We start from the raw sequence: 23,071 nt of genomic DNA, 5'->3' as shown, positions 1-23,071 counted from the left end.
AACACAGACTGCAAGTATGTGTATGTTTTTCCTCCCGTAGGATAACATTACCGCATTTGAGGCTTATACCTCAAAAAACGTTATTTGAGCATTTTTACTGTTTTGTAAAATCGATAACTCTGAAAGTGCTTACCTGGTTCCGAAGATTTTGGTGTCTAAATTCATATAAAAATAAGTGCTATTTTTATAAATTGGTCTCGGATTTCTTCTTGAGTGTGTGTCTCATTTATTGACTCGGTGTGTACAACAAATGCTTAACACTCCCCTCTGGTAAGCCTAAACTGCTCGACCACACTACCACAAATAGAGCACTTGGGATTATTAACGTAATCCCCAGTAAACCAATAAGGGTCGTCTGGACTTTTTACGTGGTGTACCCTTACATTGGCCCACTACATAAAAAGCCAGCTTCCTACACTGGGTTTTCCATTTATAATAAGATAGATTGCACAATGTCTGTAATTATTCATGGACTCTAAACTTGCCTCAAACTATCATCTGCCTCCGCACTACAAGTCCTTAGGTACAGCAGTGCTTTCTCAAATACAACGGTTTAGATATCAATAGGTTTCAACAGCACTTCTGGGAAGAAAACCCAGGTTTTAAGTCTTTCAACGATGTCATAACCCAATATCATTTGTTTCATAGTACATGCAATGATCGATCAAAAAATGTCCATTGGATTTTTGTGATAGTCCCAAAAACGTTACAATGTACACCGATTTAAATCTAGATTTACTTCCAAATTGATCAACAATTCACATTCTAAAATTATTTTTGATACAAAAAATATTTCTAAAGTGGATCTCTCGTCAATGTTCCTCATGAAGTCATTTACACAACCAATCAACGAAGACGTTTGCTACGTAGAGTTGGCAGTCGCAACAAGAATTGCAGAATTCAACAAACTGAATTATGTGCATAATTCTTCATTTTGGGGTATAAAATTAAGGTTTATAATTGCCCTTTCGAATAATTTGCCAAATTTTGCATCAGTTTGTTTGAAATGGTGCATAGTCGGACCCCTTGTGCTATGAAACCTAAAAAAAGAGATTGATGCAATGCAGTTCTAATAGTTTAAGAAGGTCTGATGCAGAAAGTAAATCTGCGATTCTTCAGTACTTTGCCTAACCTCCCATTCTCTTTGTTGCATCCTTCTAATTTGTTGAGTCGCATTCTCTCCTGCGACTCCCTTGTTCACCTGCATGTATGTTTTTTGTTTTTTTTTACACTAGTGTTTTATGCTAAGTCGAAGTTGATGTATTACGGCACGCGGGAACCCGTGATGTAATGAACAGTTGTTGTTGATTTGGAAACTAATAAAAAATGTTTCAACAAAAAAAGTCGAAGTTGATGTATACAGTATTGCAATCTTTTCTGTCCTGTGTAGTCTGTTGCACTGGGTTTCCTTTTACATGCAGCAGGTGTTTCCTTTTGTGGGAGGTAGGGGAACCTCATGAGTACATTTGCTGAAGCTGTAAACTTCTCGACTCCCATCTGACCAGTCACATGACAGCTTGGGCTACAGAGCGCTGCCCTGGATACTACTTCCGTGTTTACTAGCCCGAGACCTTCTGACTGGGTTGCACGTGTTCAAAATACCTTGCCTCTTTTGGCGTGGGGATTGAAAAGGTCAACTGTAGCATTCTTTAAGTGTGTCCAGATAAGTCGCTATTGCCTCAAGATTTTAGTTTTTAACGTGGGGGGGCATGCATGCAAGTGCGCGAGTGTACGTGCCCCGGGTATAGTATGTGGGATTGAGCTGTGCCTTCTAAGTGTGTGCAGTGAAAACTGTGTAAAGAGAGGACACTCTTGGCGGATGACCCCTTACCTCCCATGTGTGCCTCGGGTACAGTATGTGGAATTGAGCTGTCTAAGTGTGTGGCCCCTCACCCCCCATGTGTGCCTCGGGTACAGTATGTGGGATTGAGCTGTCTTCTAAGTGTATAGCCCCTCGCCCCGCATGTGTGCCTTGGGTAAAGTATGTGGGACCGAGCTGTCTTCTATGTGTGTGGCCCTTCACCACCAATGTGTGCCTCGGGTACATTATGTGGCATTGAGCTGTCTTCTAAGTGCGTGGCCCCTCGCCCCCATGTGTGCCTGGGGCACAGTATGTGGTTTGAGCTGTCTTCTAAGTGTGTGGCCACTCGCCCCCATGTGTGCCTCGGGTACTATATGGGATTGAGCAGTCTCCTAAGTGTGTGGCCCCTCGCCTCCCATGTGTGCCCCAGGTACAATATGTGGGATTGAGCTGTGCTTTTCAAGTGTTTGGCCCCTCGCCTCCCATGTGTGCCTCAGGTACAGTATGTGGGGTTGAGCTGTGCCTTCTAAGTGTGTGGCCCCTTGCTTCTCATGTGTCCCTTGGGTACAGTATGTGGGATTGAGCTGTGCCTTCTAAGTGGGTGACCCCTTGCCTCCCATATGTGCCTCGGGTACAGTATGTATGTGGGATTGAGCTGTCTCTTCTGAGTGTGTGGCCCCCAGCCTCCTATGTGTGCTTTGGGTACAGTATGTGGGATTGAGCTGTGCATTTTAAGTGTGGGGCCCCTTGCCTCACATGTGTGCCACGAGTACAGTATGTGGGATTGAGCTGCGCCTTCTCAGGTAGGTCCCGTCGCCTACCATGTGTGCTTGGGTACAGTATGTACGATTGAGCAGTGTCTTCTAAGTGTGTGTCCCCTCGCCTCCCATGTGTGCCTCTGGTACGGTATGTGGGGTTGAGCTGCGCCTTGTAAGCGTGTGGCCCCTCGCCTCCATGTGTGCCTCCAGTACAGTATGTGGGAGTGAGCTGCGCCTTCTAAGCATAAGTCCCCCCGCCTCCCATGTGTGCCTCGGGTACAGCATGTGGGAATGAGCTGTGCCTTCTAAGCGTGTGGTCCCTCGCATCCCATGTGTGCCTCGGGTACAGTATGTGGGATTGAGCTGTGTCTTCTAGGTGTGTGGTCCTTTGCCTCCCATTTGTGCCTCGGGTACAGTATGTGGGATTGAGCTGTGCCTTTTAAGTGTGTGGCCTCTCGCCTCGCATGTATGCCTCAGGTACAGTATGTGGGATTGAGCTGTGCCTTTTAGGTGTATGGCCCCTTGCCTCCCATGTGTGCCTCGTTTACAGTATGTGTTGCTTGAGCTGCACCTTCTAAGTGTGTGGCCCCTTGCCTCCGTGTGCCTCGGGTGCAGTATGTGGGATTGAGCTGTCTTCTTCTAAGTGTGTGGCCCTTTGCCTCCCATATGTGCCTCTGGTACAGTATGTGAGATTGAGCTGTCCTCTACGTGGGTGGCCCCTCGCCTCCCATGTGTGCCTCAGGTACAGTATGTGAGATTGAGCTGCGCCTTGTAAACGTGTGGCCCCTCGCCTCCCATGTGTGTCTCGAGTACGGTACGTGGGATTGAGCTGTGCCTTTTAAGTGTGTGGCCCCTCGCCTCCCATGTGTGCCTCTGGTACAGTATGTGGGACTGAGCTGTGCCTTTCAAGTGTGTGTCCCCTCGCCTCCCATGTGTGCCTCGGGTACAGTATGTGGGATTGAGCAGTGCATTTTAAGTGTGTGGCCCCTCGCCTACCATATGTGCTTGGGTACAGTATGTACGATTAAGCAGTGTCTTCTAAGTGTGTGGCTCCTCGCCTCCCATGTGTGCCTCTGGTACGGTATGTGGGGTTGAGCTGCGCCTTTTAACCGTGTGGCCCCTCACCTCCCATGTGTGCCTCGAGTACAGTATGTGGGATTGAGCTGTGCCTTCTAAGCGTGTAGTCCCTCGCCTCCCATGTGTGCCTCGGGTACAGCATGTGGATTGAGCTGTGTCTTCTAGGTGTGTGGCCCTTTGCCTCCCATGTGTGCCTCGGGTACAGTATGTGGGATTGAGCTGTACCTTTTAAGTGTATGGCCCCTCGCCTCCCATGTGTGCCTCGTTTACAGTATGTGTGGATTGAACTGCGCCTTCTAAATGTGTGGCCCCTTGCCTCCGTGTGCCTTAGGTGCAGTATGTGGGATTGAGCTGTCTTCTAAGTGTGTGGACCTTTGCCTCCCATATGTGCCTCTAGTACAGTATGTGGGATTGAGCTGTCCTCTACATGTGTGGCGCCTCACCTCCCATGTGTGCCTCAGGTACACTATGTGAGATTGAGCTGCGCCTTGTAAACGTGTGGCCTCTCGCCTCCCATGTGTGCCTCGAGTACGGTACGTGGGATTGAGCTGTGCCTTTTAAGTGTGTGGCCCCTCGCCTCCCATGTGTGCCTCGAGTACAGTATGTGGGACTGAGCTGTGCCTTTCAAGTGTGTGGCCCGTCGCCTCCCATGTGTGCCTCAGGTACAGTATGTGGGATTGAGCTATGCCTTTTAAGTGTGTGGCCCCTTGTCTCCCATGTGTGCCTCGGGTACAGTATGTGGGATTGAGCTGTGCCTTCTAAGCGAGTGGCCCCTCGCCTCCCATGTGTGCCTCGGGTACAGTATGTGGGATTGAGCTGTGCCTTATAAGTGTGTGGCCCCTCGTCTCCCATGTGTGCCTCGGGTACAGTGTGTGGGATTGAGGTGTGCCTTCTAAGCGATTGGCCCCTCGCCTCCCATGTGTGCCTCGGGTACAGTATGTGGGATTGAGCTGTGCCTTTTAAGTGTGTGGCCCCTCGCCTCCCATGTGTGCCTTGGGTACAAAATGTGTAACTGAGCTGTGCCTTTAAAGTGTGTGGCCACCTCGCCTCCCATGTGTGCCTCTGGTACGGTATGAGGGGTTGAGCTGCGCCTTGTAAATGTGTGGCCCCTCGCCTCCCGTGTGTGCCTCGAGTACAGTATGTGGGACTGTGCTGTGCCTTCTAAGCATAAGTCCCCTCACCACCCATGTGTGCCTTGGGTACAGTGTGTGGGAGTGAGCTGTTCCTTTCAATTGTGTAGCCCCTCACCTCCCATGTGTGCCTCGGGTACAGTATGTGGGAGTGAGCTGTGTGTCTTTCAAGTGTGAGGCCCCTCGGGTCCCATGTGTGCCTCGGGTACAGTCTGTGGGATTGAGCTGTGCCTTTTAAGTGTGTGGCCCCTCGCCTTCCATGTGTGCCTTGGGTACAGTGTGTGGGAGTGAGATGTATCTTTTAAATGTATGGCCCCTCGCCTCCCATGTGTGCCTCATTTACAGTATGTGTGGATTGAACTGCTCCCTCTAAGTGTGTGGCCCCTTGCCTCTGTGTGCCTTGGGTGCAATATGTGGGATTGAGCTGTCTTCTTCTAAGTGTGTGGCCCTTTGCCTCCCATATGTTCCTCTGGTACAGTATGTGGTATTGAGCTGTCCTCGACGTGTGTGGCCCCTCGCCTCCCATGTGTGCCTCAGGTACAGTATGTGAGATTGAGCTGGGCCTTGTAATCGTGTGGCCCCTCGCCTCCCATGTCTGCCTCGGGTACAGAGTGTGGGATTGAGCTGTGCCTTCTAAGCGGGTCGCCCCTCGCCTCCCATGTGTGCCTCGGGTACAGTATGTGGGATTGAGCTGTGCCTTTTAAGTGTGTGGCCCCTCATCTCCCATGTGTGCCTCGGGTACAGTATGTGGGATTGAGCTGTGACTTTTAAGTGTGTGGCCCCTCGTCTCCCATGTGTGCCTCGAGTACAGTATGTGGGAGTGAGCTATGTGTCTTCCAAGTGTGAGGCCCCTCGGCTCTCATGTGTGCCTCGAGTACAGTATGTGGGAGTGAGCTGTGTGTCTTTCAAGTGCGAGGCCCCTCGGCTCCCATGTGTGCCTCGGGTACAGTATGTGGGATTGAGCTGTACCTTTCAAGTGTGTGGCCCCTCGCTTCCCATGTGTGCCTCGGGTACAATATGAGGGTTTGAGCTGTGCCTTGAAAACGTGTGGCCCCTCACCTCCCTTGTGTGCCTCGGGTACAGCATATGGGATTGAACTGTGCCTTTTTTAGTTTGTGGCCCCTCGCCTCCTATGTGTGCCTCGGGTACAGTATGTGAGAGTGAGCTATGTGTCTTCCAAGTGTGAGGCCACTCATCTCCCATGTGTGCCTCGGGTACAGTATGTGGGATTGAGCTGCGCCTTCTAAGCATAAGTCCCCTCGCCTCCCATGTGTGCCTTGAGTACAGTATGTGGGATTGAGCTGTGCCTTCTAAGCATAAGTCCCCTCGCCTCCCATGTGTGCCTCAGGTACAGTTTGTGAGAGTGAGCTGTACCTTTCAAGTGTGAGGCCCCTCGCCTCCCATGTGTGCCTCGGGAACAGTAATTGGGAGTGAGCTGTGTGTCTTCCCAGTGTGAGGCCCCTTGGCTCCCATGTGTGCCTCGGGTACAGTATGTGGGATTGAGCTGCGTCTTCTAAGTGTGTGGCCCCTCGCCTCCCATGTATGCCTCGGGTACGGTATGAGGGGTTGAGCTGCGCCCTGTAAACATGTGGCCATCCGCCTCTCATGTATGCCTCGGGTACAGTATGTGGTATTGAGCTGTGCCTTCTAACCATAAGTCCCCTCGCCTCCCATGTGTGCCTCGGGTACAGTGTGTGGGATTGAGCTGTGCCTTTTAAGTGTGTGGCCCCTTGCCGCCCATGTGTGCCTCGGGTACAGTGTGTGGGAGTGAGTTGTACCTTTTAGGTGTATGGCCCCTTGCCTCCCATGTGTGCCTCGTTTGCAGTATGTGGGAGTGAGCTATGTGTCTTCCAAGTGTGAGGCCCCTTGCCTCCCTTGTGTGCCTCGGGTACAGTATGTGGAATTGAGCTGTGTCTTCTAAGTGTGTGCCCCGCGCCTCCCATGTGTGCCTCGGGTACGGTCTATGGGATTGAGCTGTGCCTTTTAAGTGTGTGTCCCCTCGCCTCCCATGTGTGCCTCGGGAACAGTGTGTGGGAGTGAGCTGTACCTTTTAGGTGTATGGCCCCTTGCCTCCCATGTGTGCCTCGTTTACAGTATGTGGGAGTGAGCTATGTGTCTTCCAAGTGTGAGGCCCCTCGGCTCACATGTGTGCCTCGGGTACAGTATGTGGGATTAAGCTGCGCCTTCTAAGCATAAGTCCCCTCGCCTCCCGTGTGTGCCTCAGGTACAGCATGTGGGAGTGAGCTGTACCTTTCAAGTGTGTGGCCCCTCGCCTCCCATGTGTGCCTCGGGAACAGTATGTGGGAGTGAGCTGTGTGTCTTCCAAGTGTGAGGCCCCACGCCTCCCTTGTGTGCCTCAGGTACAGTATGTGGAATTGAGCTGTGTCTTCTAAGTGTGTGCCCCGCGCCTCCCATGTGTGCCTCGGGTACGGTATGAGGGGTTGAGCTGCGCCCTGTAAATGTGTGGCCCCTCGCCTCTTATGTGTGCCTCGGGTACAGTATGTGGGAGTGAGCTGTATGTCTTCCAAGTGTGAGGCCCCTCGACTCCCATGTGTGCCTCGGGTACAGTATGTGGGATCGAGCTGCGTCTTCTAAGTGTGTGGCCCCTTGCCTCTCATGTGTGCCTTGGCTACAGTGTGTGGGATTGAGCTGTGCCTTCTAAGCGAGTGGCCCCTCGCCTCCCATGTGTGCCTCGAGTACGGTACGTGGGAGTGAGCTGTGTGTCTTCCAAGTGTGAGGCCCCTCGGCTCCCATGTGTGCCTCGGGTACAGTATGTGGGATTGAGATGTGCCTTCTAAGTGAATGGCCCCTCGCCTCCCATGTGTGAGGGATTGAGCTGTGCCTTCTAAGTGTGTGGCCCCTCGCCTCTCATGTGTGCCCCGGGTACAGTGTGTGGGATTGAGCTGTGCCTTCTAAGTGTGTAGCCCCTCGGCTCCCATGTGTGCCTCGGGTACAGTATGTGGGATTGAGCTTCGCCTTCTAAGCATAAGTCCCCTCGCCTCCCATGTGTGCCTCGAGTACAGTGTGTGGGAGTGAGCTGTACCATTTAGGTGTATGGCCCCTCACCTCCCATGTGTGCCTCGTTTACAGTATGTGTGGATTGAGCTGCCCTAAGTGTGTGGCCCTTTGCCTCCCATATGCGCCTCTGGTACAGTATGTGGGATTGAGCTATCCTCTACGTGTGTGGCCCCTCGGCTCCCATGTGTGCCTCAGGTACAGTATGTGAGATTGAGATGCGCCTTGTAAACGTGTGGCCCCTCGCCTCCCATTTGTGCCTCGGGTACAGTGTGTGGGATTGAGCTGTGCCTTCTAAGCGAGTGGCCCCTCGCCTCCCATGTGTGCCTCGGGTACAGTATGTGGGATTGAGCTGTCCTCTACGTGTGTGGCCCCTCGCCTCCCATGTGTGCCTCAGGTACAGTATGTGAGATTGAGCTGCGCCTTGTAAACGTGTGGCCCCTCGCCTTCCATGTGTTACTCGGGTGCAGTGTGTGGGATTGAGCTGTGCCTTCTAAGCGAGTGGCCCCTTGCCTCCCATGTGTGCCTCGGGTACAGTATGTCGGATTGAGCTGTGCCTTTAAAGTGTGTGGCCCCTCGCCTCTCATGTGTGCCCCGGGTACAGTGTGTGGGATTGAGCTGTGCCTTCTAAGCATAAGTCCCCTCGCCTCCCATGTGTGCCTTGGGTACAATGTGTGGGATTGAACTGTGCCTTTTAAGTGTGTGGCCCCGTGCCTCCCATGTGTGCCTCGGGTACAGTGTGTGGGAGTGAGCTGTACCTTTCAAGTGTGTAGCCCCTCGCCTCCCATGTGTGCCTCGGGTACAGTATGTGGGAGTGAGCTGTGTGTCTTCCATGTGTGAGGCCCCTCGGCTCCCATGTGTGCCTCGGGTACAGTATGTGGGATTGAGCTGCATCTTCTAAGTGTGTGGCCCCTCGCCTCCCATGTGTCCCTCGGGTACAGTATGAGGGGTTGAGCTGCGCCCTGTAACCGTGTGGCCCCTCTCCTCTCATGTGTGCCTCGGGTACAGTATGTGGGATTGAGCTGTGCCTTCGAAGCATAAGTCCCCTCGCCTCCCATGTGTGCCTCGGGTACAGTGTGTGGGATTTAGCTGTGCCTTTTAAGTGTGTGGCCCCTCGCCTCCCATGTGTGCCTCAGGTACAGTGTGTGGGAGTGAGTTGTGTGTCTTCCAAGTGTGAGGCCCCTCGGCTCCCATGTGTGCCTCGGGTACAGTATGTGGGATTGAGCTGTGCCTTCTAAGTGTGTGCAGTGAACACTGTAAAGAGAGGGCACCTGACAGATCGCCCCTCGCCTCCAATGTGTGACTCCATTCAGCTTGCTGACAGCGGACACCTGTTCGGCCTCCTGGGGGTCACCTGGGCTGCGGCCTCTGCGTGGGCAGCAGGTGGCGACCGGCATCGGGCCTGTGCGCCCGCAGGTGTCCGCGGGAGTGGAGCAGGGGGTTTAGCGGCTCCCCCGGCTCCTGCCCCTCGCTCTGCGGCCGGTGCAGGGAGGCTGCCCACCGGTGGCTGTGGTGCCGCTGCTGTGGGCTCGCTGGTCTCCCGGCGCGACAGCTGCTGCTGTTCCGCCTTCCTGCCGCCGTCCTCCCCGGTGCTGCCTCTTATTCTGGGTATTGTGTGCAATAGATGCAGAGCCGCCTCACTCTAATCAAGCTGATTAGAGATTCCTGCGCGCCTGGCCGGAAATAGCATCCCCCGTCTCCCTGCCCCCATCAGTGCCCGCCTCCCCCTCCTGTGCCGGTGCCCCCCTCCTCCCCGACCGGGCCCGGCCCTCTCCCGCCCGCCCCATCCCAGGACTCCTGGCTGATGATCCGGGCCCCGCCGCCGCCGCCGGGGAAGGGCTGCGGGGCGGCTGCGTCCTGGCGCTGGGGGTGCGCTCACAACCCCTGCCCTCCCCGGGTTTATTTTCTATTAAAATGAGGAGGAGGAAGAAGAAGCAGCAGCAGGGCTCGCAGCAATAGAGAGACGAAGGAGATCCGGGCACGGCGGCGGCAGCAGCAGGAGGAGGAGGAGTGATGAGTCAATACAACTAATAATTTAATGGGGACACAGAAAGAGGCAGGGAGGGGAGACACACACACACACAGAGCCACGCACCAACCCGGCCGTGAGCGCACACTGCACGCAGCGCGCCGGATCCCGGCAGCACGCACCCGCCCGCGCTCCTCCTCACAACTTTGGGCTCCCCGTCCCCTCGCTTCCAGGGTGTTTGGTGCCCGCGGACAGCCGCCTCCCTCCTCCTCCCGCCGCCGCTCGCCCTGCTCGTCTCTCCCTTTTGTGCATCTGTTTTCCTGCCTCGGCACAGCCTGCGGGGGTCGCGCAGATACATGGGGAGGGACAGGTACTCCCTACTCTTGTTGCAGGCGGCCAGGGCGGAACTAAAAGTGGCATTTTCGCTCCTTTGCTCCGGGATGCGGTGCCTTTCTGTTGCTTCCGCATAAATATCTGGGGCTGTACTGGAAAGTTTCGGGTGCCTCGAGTGTCCATTGCTCGAGCCTGCTGTTGGTATTTTCAGCTCCCGGCTGCTGGATAGCCGAGCGGGCTGTACCCAAGTGTACTTCTGGTGTGCCCCTGCCCGTCCCTTCCGTGAAATGCCCCTCGGAGCATAGGCACACCGACGATGCTACTACTTCCATAGCGCTCACGCCTCAGGTTTCTCACCCGCTCGTCCCTCCAGCTCAAGTTCCAGCAAGCACTGACTCCTCATCCCTCGCTGATTCTGTTTTCATACATTTTCTTTACATTAACACGCCAGTCTAGATTCTCATACCGTGGTCACCCCGCCTCTCGTTTATATCTGCCTCCCCCTCCCCCAGCCCCGGCACATAAACAAAACAGAAGCGAAAGCGCACACATTGTCAGGGGAAGTGTCGCCTCCAGGTCTGCTGTCAGGAAGGAGGACCGCGGACCCGGCTGGACTCCCTCCCCCGCGGCTGCACAGGGCGCCGACACTCCATGTACATGCTGTCACGTTTGGAAGGGGTGAGTTGGCGAATTTCACTTCAAACTGCAGCCTGTCTCATTTGTTGTCTTCCACATGAACTCGCACTTTGCCTTTGTGTTGTCTCTTTAAAAGGTCAGTAGCAAAGCCTGGCCTGGAGTGCTTTTATGCGAGCCGTACGGACTGGCTAACAACAGGAACCTCGATTATTGCCCATTGATTTTTTAGTTTTTTGTATTGAGCGTTGAACGTGGGTCTGTAAAGGGGTGGATGTCCGCACAGTTTGATTCTACACGTTGCACATGGCTGGGGATAATGTGGCACCCCGCAGTTTAGAAAGATGGCACGCATTTCACTCCACCGTGCTGGACCAACGGTGCACTTGTCTGGCGTGGGAACTTGGGCGCCTGAAGGGGGGTCCTGCGTGTTCCAGGCGATGGGGGTTTAAAAGGCAATGACGCCGAGTGCGCTGATCTTCCTGTCACCCTGGCAGGCCATGCCGGCGTCACTTCATCACTGCACAAGGGCTGCTGAACTTTACCCTGGCACACAGTTTACACGAGCACTTTAGCTGTATTCTGTGCATTTTGTGTATGTTGCTAAGCTTAGTACAAAACCCGCACGAACAAAGCCCTCACCTGCTGATAACAGCAGTTTATTTCTGCAAATCGGGGTTTTCCAGAATTGGTATTTCTTTATCTGACCGATGCACCTGCGTTCCTCCTCGTAAACTGGTATGAGGTGTTTGTCTGCACTTGCTTGACTCTCTTGCAGTTATTGTGTTTTTAACGTATTCAAAAGTACGTCTGTGACATGCATCGGTTTGGAATGGTAGCGTTCTGAAAGAGAATATAGTTTTTCCGAGGGAGGTGCGCGTTGGTTTACCTTTACATTGTCAGACGTTTCATGCATGTGCGCCTGGTTCGGCGCTTTACTTTATGTTCAGCCTTCCGAAGCTGTAATGAAAAGAAGGGGACCCTCCTGGCTAAAAGTGCTGTGAAGTCGCCCAGTTCTGGCTCACGCCGCCCAGGCGGCCGCAGGTGCCACCTGCGGCCGCAGCGAGCAGAGTGCCGAGCCGTGTGGCCAGCAGGCCGTGGCTCTTATGTACAGCTTTGGGAAACTTTTCCAGCCCTTTACTTACTTGTCTTGGTTGGCAATTAAAATGTGCCAGTGGACGCCGGGTCATAAAGAGTATAGGAAACAACCCGTCTTTAAATGTGCTGTCAGAGCTAAAATAACTTAAGTGCAATCCAATGCCCTCAGTGTGTGCAGAAATACGAGGCCGTTTGAAGAAGGTATTTCCTAAAGGTAGTACCTAGAGAATTAGTCACCATGCCAAACCACACAGTTACTAGGTCTCTGTACGAGCCACCATACATTACCAAAAGGGTAGGGGGTCATGGGGACCTGTTGTATGGTCTCCATGTACCCGTCGTCACTTGGGGGTTTTATTACACGAGAGATTATAGTTGGTCACGCCTTTGGTCTAAGATGCAAGTGCTCATTTTCCCCGTTATGTACGAAAACCCATTTAAAACTTCCACGCGCTTGACCCTCCTGCTGTTTCCTTATTTCCATTGTGCAGGGCATGCTTGTAACCGGGCACCCTCACATGGAGGTAATAATGACGCCTTTTAATGATGCTTCCTGTGTTAGTGAAGTCACATACACCCAAAACTAAGGGATGGCTGCAACATTCCGGTTGTGCACCTAGCATGGCCTGGCTGCTACTGATCGGGGTTCAAGTATTGTTGATTTTGTATTTGTGATTTCTTTATGAAAGTGTCACACGTTGTTTACTGCAGCAGCATACTTTTATGTTTAAATCTGTGCCTTGCTTGCAGTTTTTAAAATAGTGGCATTCTGACCATGAGGCCTCACAGTTCACTATCAGCTTTGGAAATTTGAGATAAGCTAAGTGAAGATAATGAGTGAAACAAACACAAAGTGCCCAGGTGTACTAAATGCCCGCACACAGTGTGTACTATGAGCAATGTGTATGTACTCTACACACTCCCTCTCTCACTCTCACTTTTTTTTAATCGTGGCAGGTGATCTTTAGAGGCGGGACCAAGTATGGAGCATTCGAACGATGCCACTCAGGGGATAGAACATTCAGAAATGTCTAACAATGTAAGCGATCCGCAGGCTCCTCCAGCCAAAATTGCCCGCTTGGAGCAGAATGGGAGTCCATTAGGAAGAGGAAGACTTGGGAGCGCAGGCGCTAAAATGCAAGGGGTGCCCCTAAAGCACTCCGCGCACATGATGAAGACGCACATTAGAAAAGGTAACCTTCTTAAGCTCCTTCACTGTGGGCAGCTCTGACACTTGATTATTGTGCACCTTTGAAAACGCTGTTATTGAGCCGCAAGAGTGGACAAAGTCGTTTTTACTATTTTCTTCAGTGAGTCTTAAGAGTGTATTTGTATTCTGGGGGTGATAGAACTCGTGCTTAGACAGATACACTGCGTGTCTGGGGGGGCATCCTTTTTTCTTAGGGTGGAGTTTGACCTATTTTTCGAGGGTAAAATTACAACTTTGTTTTTCAAGTCCTGCTTTGCCCCGTGGACACCGTGTTAAACACCCTGCGCAGCATAGGTGGCCCTCCTGCGTATCTGTGCAGAATCTTGGTGTGTTGTGCAGTAGCCAGTGCTCGACTTCTTGGCTTATCTTAAATAAGATATACTAAGGAAATTATGTTTCAGAGGTGTGGAGCCTTTGGTGTCTCAGTTCCTCATAATGTACATTCTTGCTGTTTCACTGTTGAAGTGCACACTCGCTGATCAAAAGTTCGCCCCCATTGTAGACTTCAGTGACTTATTGTCATGTTACATGATATACATTCACATAGAAGAACACATTTAAACCATTTTCTATCTTACGGTTTCTTCTTTTACATTTTACAGACTTGATGTTTTAAAAACATTAAAAATGCAATCAAGTGATTACTAGGTTTTCATTCGTGTCTATATTACTACAGATTATTCAGAATTACCTTCTCTTTGCAGTTTAATGTTCAGAATAAAACATTTAAGCCGTTGAAAATATTAGGCATGCAAAGATTAAATGCTGAGGAATTTCATTGTGTGAGAGGAACAACATTTATCCCACTGTCATTTACTTTTTCTTCTCTTTGGTGGAAACAAAGCATATATTGATCCCGAAATGAACAGACACAGCAGTCCATATTGTTAGATCTTTATCTATTAAAAATGGAAAAACAGCACTTCAGCACATTCTTTGGCCTCTGTGCATGATTACTTCTCCTATTGATTGTTTGCCAAGAATGTATGCATCCTAAGAAAGCCAGGGGAAGAGCATTAAAAAATATAATTTATTACAGCTTTTCAAGCAGAGTGCATTAATATTGCACCGTGCAGCACCAGGGCTCTATAAAAAGACGTTCTGACGGCTCCAAACGTATAAGTGCAATAAATTCCTAAATAGGTGATTTCAGCTGTCTCTGGTATTATGTGATATTTACACAGTAAACTGGAATGCCAGGACAGTTTGAGACAAGGAGTCTAAAGACTTCGCTGCTCCTTATAGCAGACGTGTTGTGTGCAGACTCCAAACCCCGGGCCAAGGTGCTCCACAGAGCTTTCAGCTTGAAATCACTTTGTATTTTTAGCGCTGAGCATTGCTCCCCTTTCAATGCTGGTCGGTTATGAAGTTGCTGCAGTTGGAGGTCTTGCCAAGTATTAACCAACTCAGACCAGCCAGCTGAAGAGTGCTTCTGTGTACCATCATTGTCTGGAACGGGATGCTTCTAATGACAGCATGCTCCACGATTTAGCATTAAGATGTGCTGCCTTATGATAGCGCATCACGTTATCAACGTTCATCTTGTAATCCGTCCATTCATGTTTAGCAAAAGCTACTTAGCGAGAGAGACATCACTGTTATTGTGAAGAGCATCCAGTCACAATTACAAACTTCACTACACACTTTAAAGGACTTTATAGGTGCTTATCACCAAAATGTACCGTACTCTAGAAAAGGTCTGGTAGGCTTGAAATAGTGGAATTAAAATTTACACGTTTGAGTAAGATAATGTTTGCGAAGTTGTTTCATATATAGCGCTCACATATGTGCTGACTGTGGTAGAAGTACACCTGAAAGAGCTTTTTTGGGAGATGGTTCGCATTGTGGTGACCAATGACATATATTTCTGCTTGATTTGTCTCACAAGGATTCGTTTTCGACCTGTGCCTGAAAACTAGGGTAAACGCAGCAGGAAGCACTTTCTAAAATTGTTTCTTTGAAAACCTTTACATGATTTTCTTCTTGGCTTTTTTTTTATAACTTGAAACCTTGAAAAGCCTTTTTGAAATGGGCTTTCGAGACTTTTTGGATATGTGGCAGAGTTGGTAAAAAAGTAGATTTCACATATATATGTTTCATCCGCAATAAGTATATAGGAGTTGAGGATTTTATGATCTGCGCTTTAGTTGTAGTTGTTTTATTTAAAGGTGTTGTGTGCCTGACAGAGATGCTGCTTTTTAAAAGCTTGAGGTGCTGCTAGAAGTTTCCAGCTGAGGGACTAATGTCTTCCCCGTAAAAATCTTCTGTTCATCACGTTTCTAAAGAAGCTACCCACATGGCTGTTTGTCAAAATATTGGTGGCGCAAAGCAGGGGCTTTTTCAGGGTTTAAAAAAAATTGTGGGTGTAAGTCTATGTCTTGCCTTTAGACCGGTGATTTGGCCATACAAGTACCTAGAGTTTTTTTTAATTGTGAATTGCATACTTGGTTTGCATACTTTTCATTTTTATGCCTGCCGATTTTGCTTAATCCTGTTACATGTAGGCCCTTAATGGAAGATCCTTTAAGCCTGCCAGGTGTGGTCACAAGACGTTAACACGCATAAACAATTGCGGTATCAAAAAGAAAATGAGCACACTGCTCTAGTTCGTAAACATCTGTAGTTTGAGATTGTTGATAAACATTACAATGGAAATATTAATTGAAGACGTTGAATTGAAGCACTTGCTAGAAAGTGATGGGTTCATTTCCATTGCAATGATATAATTCAGCATATCGCGAAATAGCAATACAGGTTAAAAGTGGCATTTTTAGCGTTTATGTTTCCAATTTAGAGATGGGGCCAGGCTTTCCCTCTTTGGCTCTTTAGTTTTATCCAAGTAAAAAGTACCATTTGGTAGAGAATCTTGCCCTCTGGCCTATTTATACTGTGTTTATGGTAAATGTGGAATACGTTGAAGCATTGAAAAAAATATATTTTACATTTTGGATGGATCTCTGTTTTTTTACTGAAGTTACTCACACGAAGAGGTCCTATCATGCAGGAATCACTACATAGTACTTACTCTGAGGGTGTTTGCGGTGTGTGGATTCATGTCACCTACTTCCCACCAGTGAGGCAAAAAGTCGCCTAGCAACTTATTCTATCAGAGACCGTGTATAATTATTGCATCTGTAATTGCTTTTAGATTTCAGGTCAGGGCACTCACTTCCACCTTTGGTTTTAATGTTTGATATTGGGTTAAAGTTTGTTATGCATCTTTTGTATTCTTTTCTTAAGGTTCTGTTGGATTTGTGCATGTCAGTAAAAACGTGAACATTATAAACATTTCATATTTTTTATTATGTATCCTGTGTTTTTTTCTTCTTAAGGTTCTGTTGGATTTTTGTATGTCAGTGAAAACGTGAAAACTATGAACATTGTATATTTTGTATTATAGGAAACATGCTGCCTGTCTTCTGTGTGGTGGAGCATTATGAAAATTCTATCGAGTATGATTGTAAGGAAGAGCACGCAGAATTTGTGCTGGTAAGAAAAGATATGCTGTTCAACCAGCTGATTGAGATGGCATTGCTTTCCCTGGGATATTCTCACAGCTCTGCTGCCCAGGCAAAAGGTAAATAGGAGACAAGACAGACGTGTTTGTCTCTTTTCTTTTTCCATACCTCTACGTGTCTATAGTTAAACCTTTTTTCCCTCTCTGGTTTATATCATCTTCTTACCTGGCTGTAGATTGGAACTTCGAAAAGTTACTTTACCGTTATTTCAGTGTTCTATTCTAGCAATCCGGATTTGTTACAGAAAATATGCTTTCAGTCAATCATTAGCATGCCTACTGACTTTAATAATGTGCTCCATTGAGAGTCCATTGCGAAGTGCAGAGCCTATCTCAGCTGGTGGAATATTGAGAATCAGTTTATATTTGTGACTGAATACCTTATGTGCTTTTATAGCAATTATTTTTTCTGACACTAGTATTCCTATTCCTTCCATCAAGGCTTTCTTTTTCCATACACAGCATTTGCATTCCTTACCTTTCACACATTGCTTTTAATCATTAAGTAATCTTAAGAAAGTTACAAAACTATCTTCTTTCTTTGTTGAGGTTGTACTGGGAGATAGAATGGGGTCAGATAGCAAGATCTTCAGTATGTATTTTGGCTATATAGTTTTATGCATCCCTTGTTTGTTACCAAAATGCAAACCATCTTCCCTTCTGAAGGACGACCTTTTCCTATGCCGTCCCGTGAGCTCGAGAGTTTAGGTGTTGTTCTTTATTGCTATCTCATAACTTCATACACATTTTGGCTGTGTCTATCGTACGTCTCTACTTTCTATTGAAATAGGGCTTATTCAAGTTGGAAAATGGAATCCAGTCCCCCTTTCCTTTGTGACCGATGCTCCCGATGCCACAGTAGCCGATATGTTGCAGGATGTCTTTCATGTGGTCACACTGAAAATTCAGCTACACAGGTGAGTCAGAAAACAGACTCTCGGCTCAGTTGCTGTTTAGTTTTAAATCAGCTGCAGTCCGCCACATTATTAAGCTTATGAGCTTCCTGCAAAATAGTCCATTTTGTTTTTTTGTGGTTGTTTCGTTAAAATACAATATCATCGAATATTGTTTTTCTTTTGCCTTATAATGCATGGCTGTTTCCATCCCATTAGGAATATATTGTTTTGTTCTCAACCAATAGAATTATTCACATGTATTCCAAAGAGGTACTTTACATAAAATTTGCTTGAGCGAAAATATTTTTGCATATCATGAACTGCGCCATCTGTGTACATTCGGAAAAAAGAATTGACTTTGCCAGTATTAATGTATTTTATCTATGCCGGATTCATTTTTAAAAAGCTAAACAGCTAATATAAGACATTTTTTTATGACAAGTTGCAAGAAGGCATTACACCTTAAATTGTTTTACCAAGCGCATCAGAGCAGGAAGGTAGAAGTAACATGAAAAAACTAGTCGCCGCATGCAGCTGATGTATAATTCATGCATCAATACAGCAGATGTGTTGTATAAAGTAATTAACTAATCGGAACAATCAGGAGACCGAGAGCAATCTCCAGATGCATCTGCTTGATGCGCAGAATGAAATCTGTCTGTCTTTAAGGCGCGTTTCTGCAGCAGAATGCCATCTTGTCATAATCCCTTTTCTAACCTGTGTCTCAATAGTTGCCCGAAACTAGAAGACTTGCCTCCGGAGCAGTGGTCTCACACAACAGTACGAAATGCTCTGAAGGACTTACTGAAAGATATGAACCAGAGCTCATTGGCCAAGGAATGCCCCCTTTCCCAGGTACTGCTCATCTGTGCAATGAAAGACTAATATTCTCATGGGAGTTGGGGCAGCTATTGACAACAAACAAAGCACTGAAACAAACCAGCCTACATGGCATGATTTCCAAAGGTGCGCAGACACACACACATGCACACCTGCAGGCCAGTCACACAATTGTGGGCACATTGTAATCTGCACGATTGTTGTGATGTATCTACTGTACACGTGTCATTAAGATTGCCCCCACTGTGACCCTATCGCTAGAGATGTCATTCCATGGTTGCGGGCACATTATGATGTACTGTGGCATGTTGGTGGGAGTCGGTGAGACAGAAGTAAAGGCGCTGGAACAGAAGCAGCTTGCATCTTTTGATCTCTTATGTGCTGAGGTCTTTATTGGACAATAAAAGTACATTTCTTGCTACATATCATCGCATGTCCGTTACTACAATGATGTACAGTGTGGTCGACCAGGAATTAGCGGAGAGGGTAAATTGAAGTAACATTTGCTCCTCACAAGAACCAAGCTTGCTGATTTTCCTTTCCTGCCTCTTTAGTTGTAAAATATTCGTGACTTTTTTGTTTCAATTACTTGTCAACGTATTTCACACTCCCTGCGTCTGGTTGTTTTGATTCTGATGGTTGGTAGGGAGTTTTTATGACTACTGTAAAGGTGTGTGATGCAGAGGAATTTCCTTTAGCATGGTCTCAAATGACTAAGACTGGTTGCCTTGTTTAATTTCTAAAAGACCAACTGTAAAGATTTTTGGGATTTTTTAAATGAATGAATGAAAATGCTTGTGAAATTATAAAAAATGGCATTTGACAATCCTTTCTCCAATGATGAATGTTTAGGAGTTCGAAAGGTGTTGTGATGGTTTGACGCTGCTTTGGATTTAAGCTTGCTTCTATTTCATTCACATATGTAAACACAGACATCAATGATCTGTGGATAGGATTGCTATTTTTATTTAAAGAGCGGTTGAGTGTCATTGTGGAGTGGTGAACACATATAAGGAAAATTCAGCATCGGACGTTGTTGTTTTCGTTTTAGAATATTGATATTAATAAAACTTTGATTACACGGTGCAAAATATTTTACATATCTTTGATAAAATCTTTTGGTTAGATTGCTTGAATTATTTGTGTTTGGCACTTCAGAACTATTGCTGTACTCAGGCAGTCTTGTACCTTTACGGAATTGTTCATCTTCATAAAATCATTGCCTCTGGTCAGTTGAATTTCATGTTTGTTGCATGCGTTGTACATGCTCCTGGTGATATGACCATGTTTCCAAGGTACGTTTCTTCCCTTCAAACATAGATCAGTGAATGGAGCAGTGTAAAATGTCCCCAGTCTTGTATAAGCTTCTTTATACAGTTTAAAACAGAGCGTATTTCAGTGTACCTCATCAGGAAAGCGTGCTTCCGGAAACTCACCCTTGTTCCAGATTTATAAATGTCTTCTTCAAATAGTACTCTACCTGATAATATAAAATGTGATCCTTCCCTAATACATTTCCTCTAATTTAACTCTTTTAACGATGAGGTAGTCTTATCCATGTATGTGTTTGTGGTGATTTTTAGTTCTTTTAGTGATATGGCTTCAATTCAATATTCCTTGCAGTGGGAATAATCAAATCAATCTTTTCTGCTTGCAAACCATTCTGGTAATGTGTTTGCAAAGATGCCTTATTCGTGCATTCTGCATAAGCGTGCAAGGGGTGCTTCTGTGTATTCACAAAGAATACAGGTCATTTAGATGGTGCTTAGTATTGATCAGCCAAATTCACTCCTTATTTGAAAGCAGCGGAGAACAAAATACCGACAGAATGCATTTTGTCAAGTCGGCTAATGAATTCCTAAATCAACAATTAGCATGTTTCTTGGCACAATTTCTTTTTCCTCAGTACGTAGCATGTTATGTCGTATTGAATATTAAAAAAAGATATTGAAATTCAGTTTAAAGGATGTTTTGAGTGCTTGAGGGTAAGCTGGGTACATTTGTATTATGATATTTTTGAAATCCCCTACCATGTGTTTAGGGGGATGCATAGTTGCAGATTAACACCCTCAGAAGAGTACAATGCAATAATAACCTGCTTGTAATTTTATGCTACTTGTTTATGTTATGCGTTCTGGGCATAGGAAATTGAAATTAGAACTAAATTGGGTCTTTTCATACAGAAGAAAATGGCATCTGAGGGAAAATCCGTTTCTCTGTGGATTAATATATATCTTTGATTGTGGCTCCAACTCAGTGTGTGTACCTCTTTTTTTTTCAACATAATTATCTATGCACCCTTCAGTATCCCTGCATCTCAATGGGTGTATCATTGTATTACTTGCATCTTTTTCTTGAAGAAAGATCTGTTCTTTCAGACAGTGCACTCATCTGCCATTGATGGCATTGAATATGTAAATACTTGGCCACATCTAGATGTGAACAGATTACTTTAGGAATAGCACCTAGGAGATGTTGTTGCCTACATTTTTTTCTATGTAAGCACAACGTTCAGGGGCAAAGACGATGCATAACATTTCAAGGAAACGCAGTATTTGGCAAGTTAGCAATAGCTACAGTTTTCAAAATACGTCACAGCCCTACCTGAGCAACCTCGTTGGGGCTATTAATTTAATTTGTTCAAAAGACTTTGCCGCATATATGTAAGAAATGCAATTTGTTATCATCTGACAAACATAAAAACCAGATCTAAAAAACAGTACTTTGCTGCCTATAGTGCGCCATTCATATTTCTTTTCTGCGGCTCTTACAATAGAGTTTACCCCTCCTACTGTGCCATCCGTAAGTGGTCAGTGTTACATTATTCAATTTGTGAACGCTGATTGGGCCATCATACTTACACCCTGCAACCTACGCGGGGCCCCAGTCCCGACAATGCATCACATACAGAGCCACCAGCACACACAAAAGATGGTCTACATGGAAGACAAGCTCTTCTTCCCTTGTTGTATCCTCAGCACCTGCAACACAAAACAGCTCATTCTAGAAATGCTCAAATCATAAAAGGAAAAAACTAAAGAGCAAGTATACTCCTGCTTTCTGCCCACCCTCCGGAGCATTCTCATCCCTCACCAGAGGAAGGCACCCTCTCTCATGTTCTTAAGGAAATAACTCTATGAAGCACTTAGATACCCTTAGCTGCAGGTCTCAGCGATATAAGTACCCCATAGATAAAATAAAAATGAACAGTGTAACCTACCATAAGACTTCTTTCAGGTAGCCCCCAAAACACTCAAGGCGTAGGTGTTCATACATAATCCCACTCGACTATGAATGCCTACCTGTCCTATCACTGCTTCCTTTTCTTGTCACTGCCACATCTCCTGCCCTCCCCTCTTTGTCTCTTTCCTGCCCTTTCCTCTTTGTCCCGCTCACTGTTCTCATTTGTCCTCCTTTACTTCCCCTCTACTATAGTTCCATGTTCATCTTTCCTACCTCTTCCTTATTTTATGTTAAAGCCCATCTTCCCTATGACTGCTCTTCTTTTCAGTTAGTGTCACTGCCGACTGTCACAAGGAGGGAAAAGATATCACCCGCCTTAAATTAGGATGGGCGCGAAAAACGTCTCTAAATAAATTCAGAAAATAAATTTCCAATTAAAGAATAGAGATTGTCAACAGCTAGTGGAATGTTTGTAAAACATTTTTTAAACATTTTATTATATTCAACATTAGAAACCATTCTTTGATTTAGTATGGACATAATGTATTTTACACATCTACATCGTATTCTTTTGAAAAACAAATAGCAATCAATGCAATGATAATCCCACCCCCAAGTAGCTCATCATCAATCCTTAAAAGACATCAACAAAAGAAGTGTCACAGTCAAACACTCTATCACCCACGCTTCAGTCATACACATTCAACTAGCATGCTCAAAATACAAAAAGGTTCAAATCGTGAACATGGACAGGAACAACCAAGAGATTTGCGAATGGAGACCCTAAGTGGAAATGTTCGAACATTAACTAGTCCAAGAAATAGAAAAAAGGTGTTTTTCGGTTGACATAATCACACTGCATTACATCCTTCTTACAGTATTTAGATACGTTTTCTTTATACAAAAAATTGTTTTCCTATTGTACACAAACAAAAATATATTTCTTTTTTTGTATTTTTGATATACATAACATATTCCAATATGTTTTTTAAAATTAGATACACACTCAGCAATTCCTGTCGCAATGTGTGCCTGTCAAGCCTCCATCTCCCACCAATACCCTTATTTAAATGAAGTATTTTACTCAAATTCGTAGCAGGGCAAAGGTGTAGATAAGGTATCTGTCTGCATCCCCTTATGACTTTCTTCCATCCTCCTACTTCTCTGTTCGACATTTCCCCAATCTCTGCTGTGTGAACCAGTGAGCACTCACAAAGAAAAACGTCATCATGTAAGAAGGACAATCATCGCTAAGAGAAAACCCAAAACAAGCATAACCTCCCCAAGGACAGCATTAATCCTCTCGTCCTCATTGTGTGGGTTAAGCTTGTATTGGGCTTCATTTTAAAAGCAGTGTTACTTGTTTTACTGACAGTTGTTGACTTTCAGGAAGCAGCCAGCCAGTTTCTCTTCGTGGGGCTGACAGTCCCGTGAATGTGCCTTCAGCCCCTTCATACCTGTGTTGCACGCACCCGTTTTAGACCATTGACCTAGAGTCTTTAGACAAAAGAAGAACATAAATTAATCAACAGAACAGGAAAAGAATGCTGGTGTTATGCTGGTGTGCCAAGACCTCTGTTAATGGAAAGCAAGTGCAGATTCTACCAGACA

The 23,071-nt window shown here is 46.8% G+C and overlaps 1 protein-coding gene across 4 annotated transcripts in view; it reads left to right on the top strand.

Moving 5' to 3' along the window:
- Positions 1–9,154: 9,154 nt before the first annotated feature.
- Positions 9,155–23,071, top strand: part of SATB1 (SATB homeobox 1) — a 314,329-nt gene continuing 300,412 nt past the window's right edge. Inside the window, exons 1-5 of one of the 4 annotated variants that reach the window (XM_085630449.1) lie at positions 9,155–10,761; positions 12,772–13,007; positions 16,425–16,601; positions 17,332–17,458; positions 18,169–18,292. In XM_085630449.1, the coding sequence (XP_085486575.1) occupies positions 12,797–13,007; positions 16,425–16,601; positions 17,332–17,458; positions 18,169–18,292 (639 nt within the window). In that variant the 5' untranslated portion in view covers positions 9,155–10,761; positions 12,772–12,796. The remainder of the gene's footprint in view (positions 10,762–12,771; positions 13,008–16,424; positions 16,602–17,331; positions 17,459–18,168; positions 18,293–23,071) is intronic. The other 3 variants (XM_085630450.1, XM_085630451.1, XM_085630452.1) reach the window with 3 other exon arrangements.

Source organism: Triturus cristatus, chromosome 10, assembly GCF_964204655.1.
Source record: "Triturus cristatus chromosome 10, aTriCri1.1, whole genome shotgun sequence".
NCBI classification, from domain to species: domain Eukaryota; kingdom Metazoa; phylum Chordata; class Amphibia; order Caudata; family Salamandridae; genus Triturus; species Triturus cristatus.
This window is presented reverse-complemented; position numbering and strand designations above follow the sequence as displayed.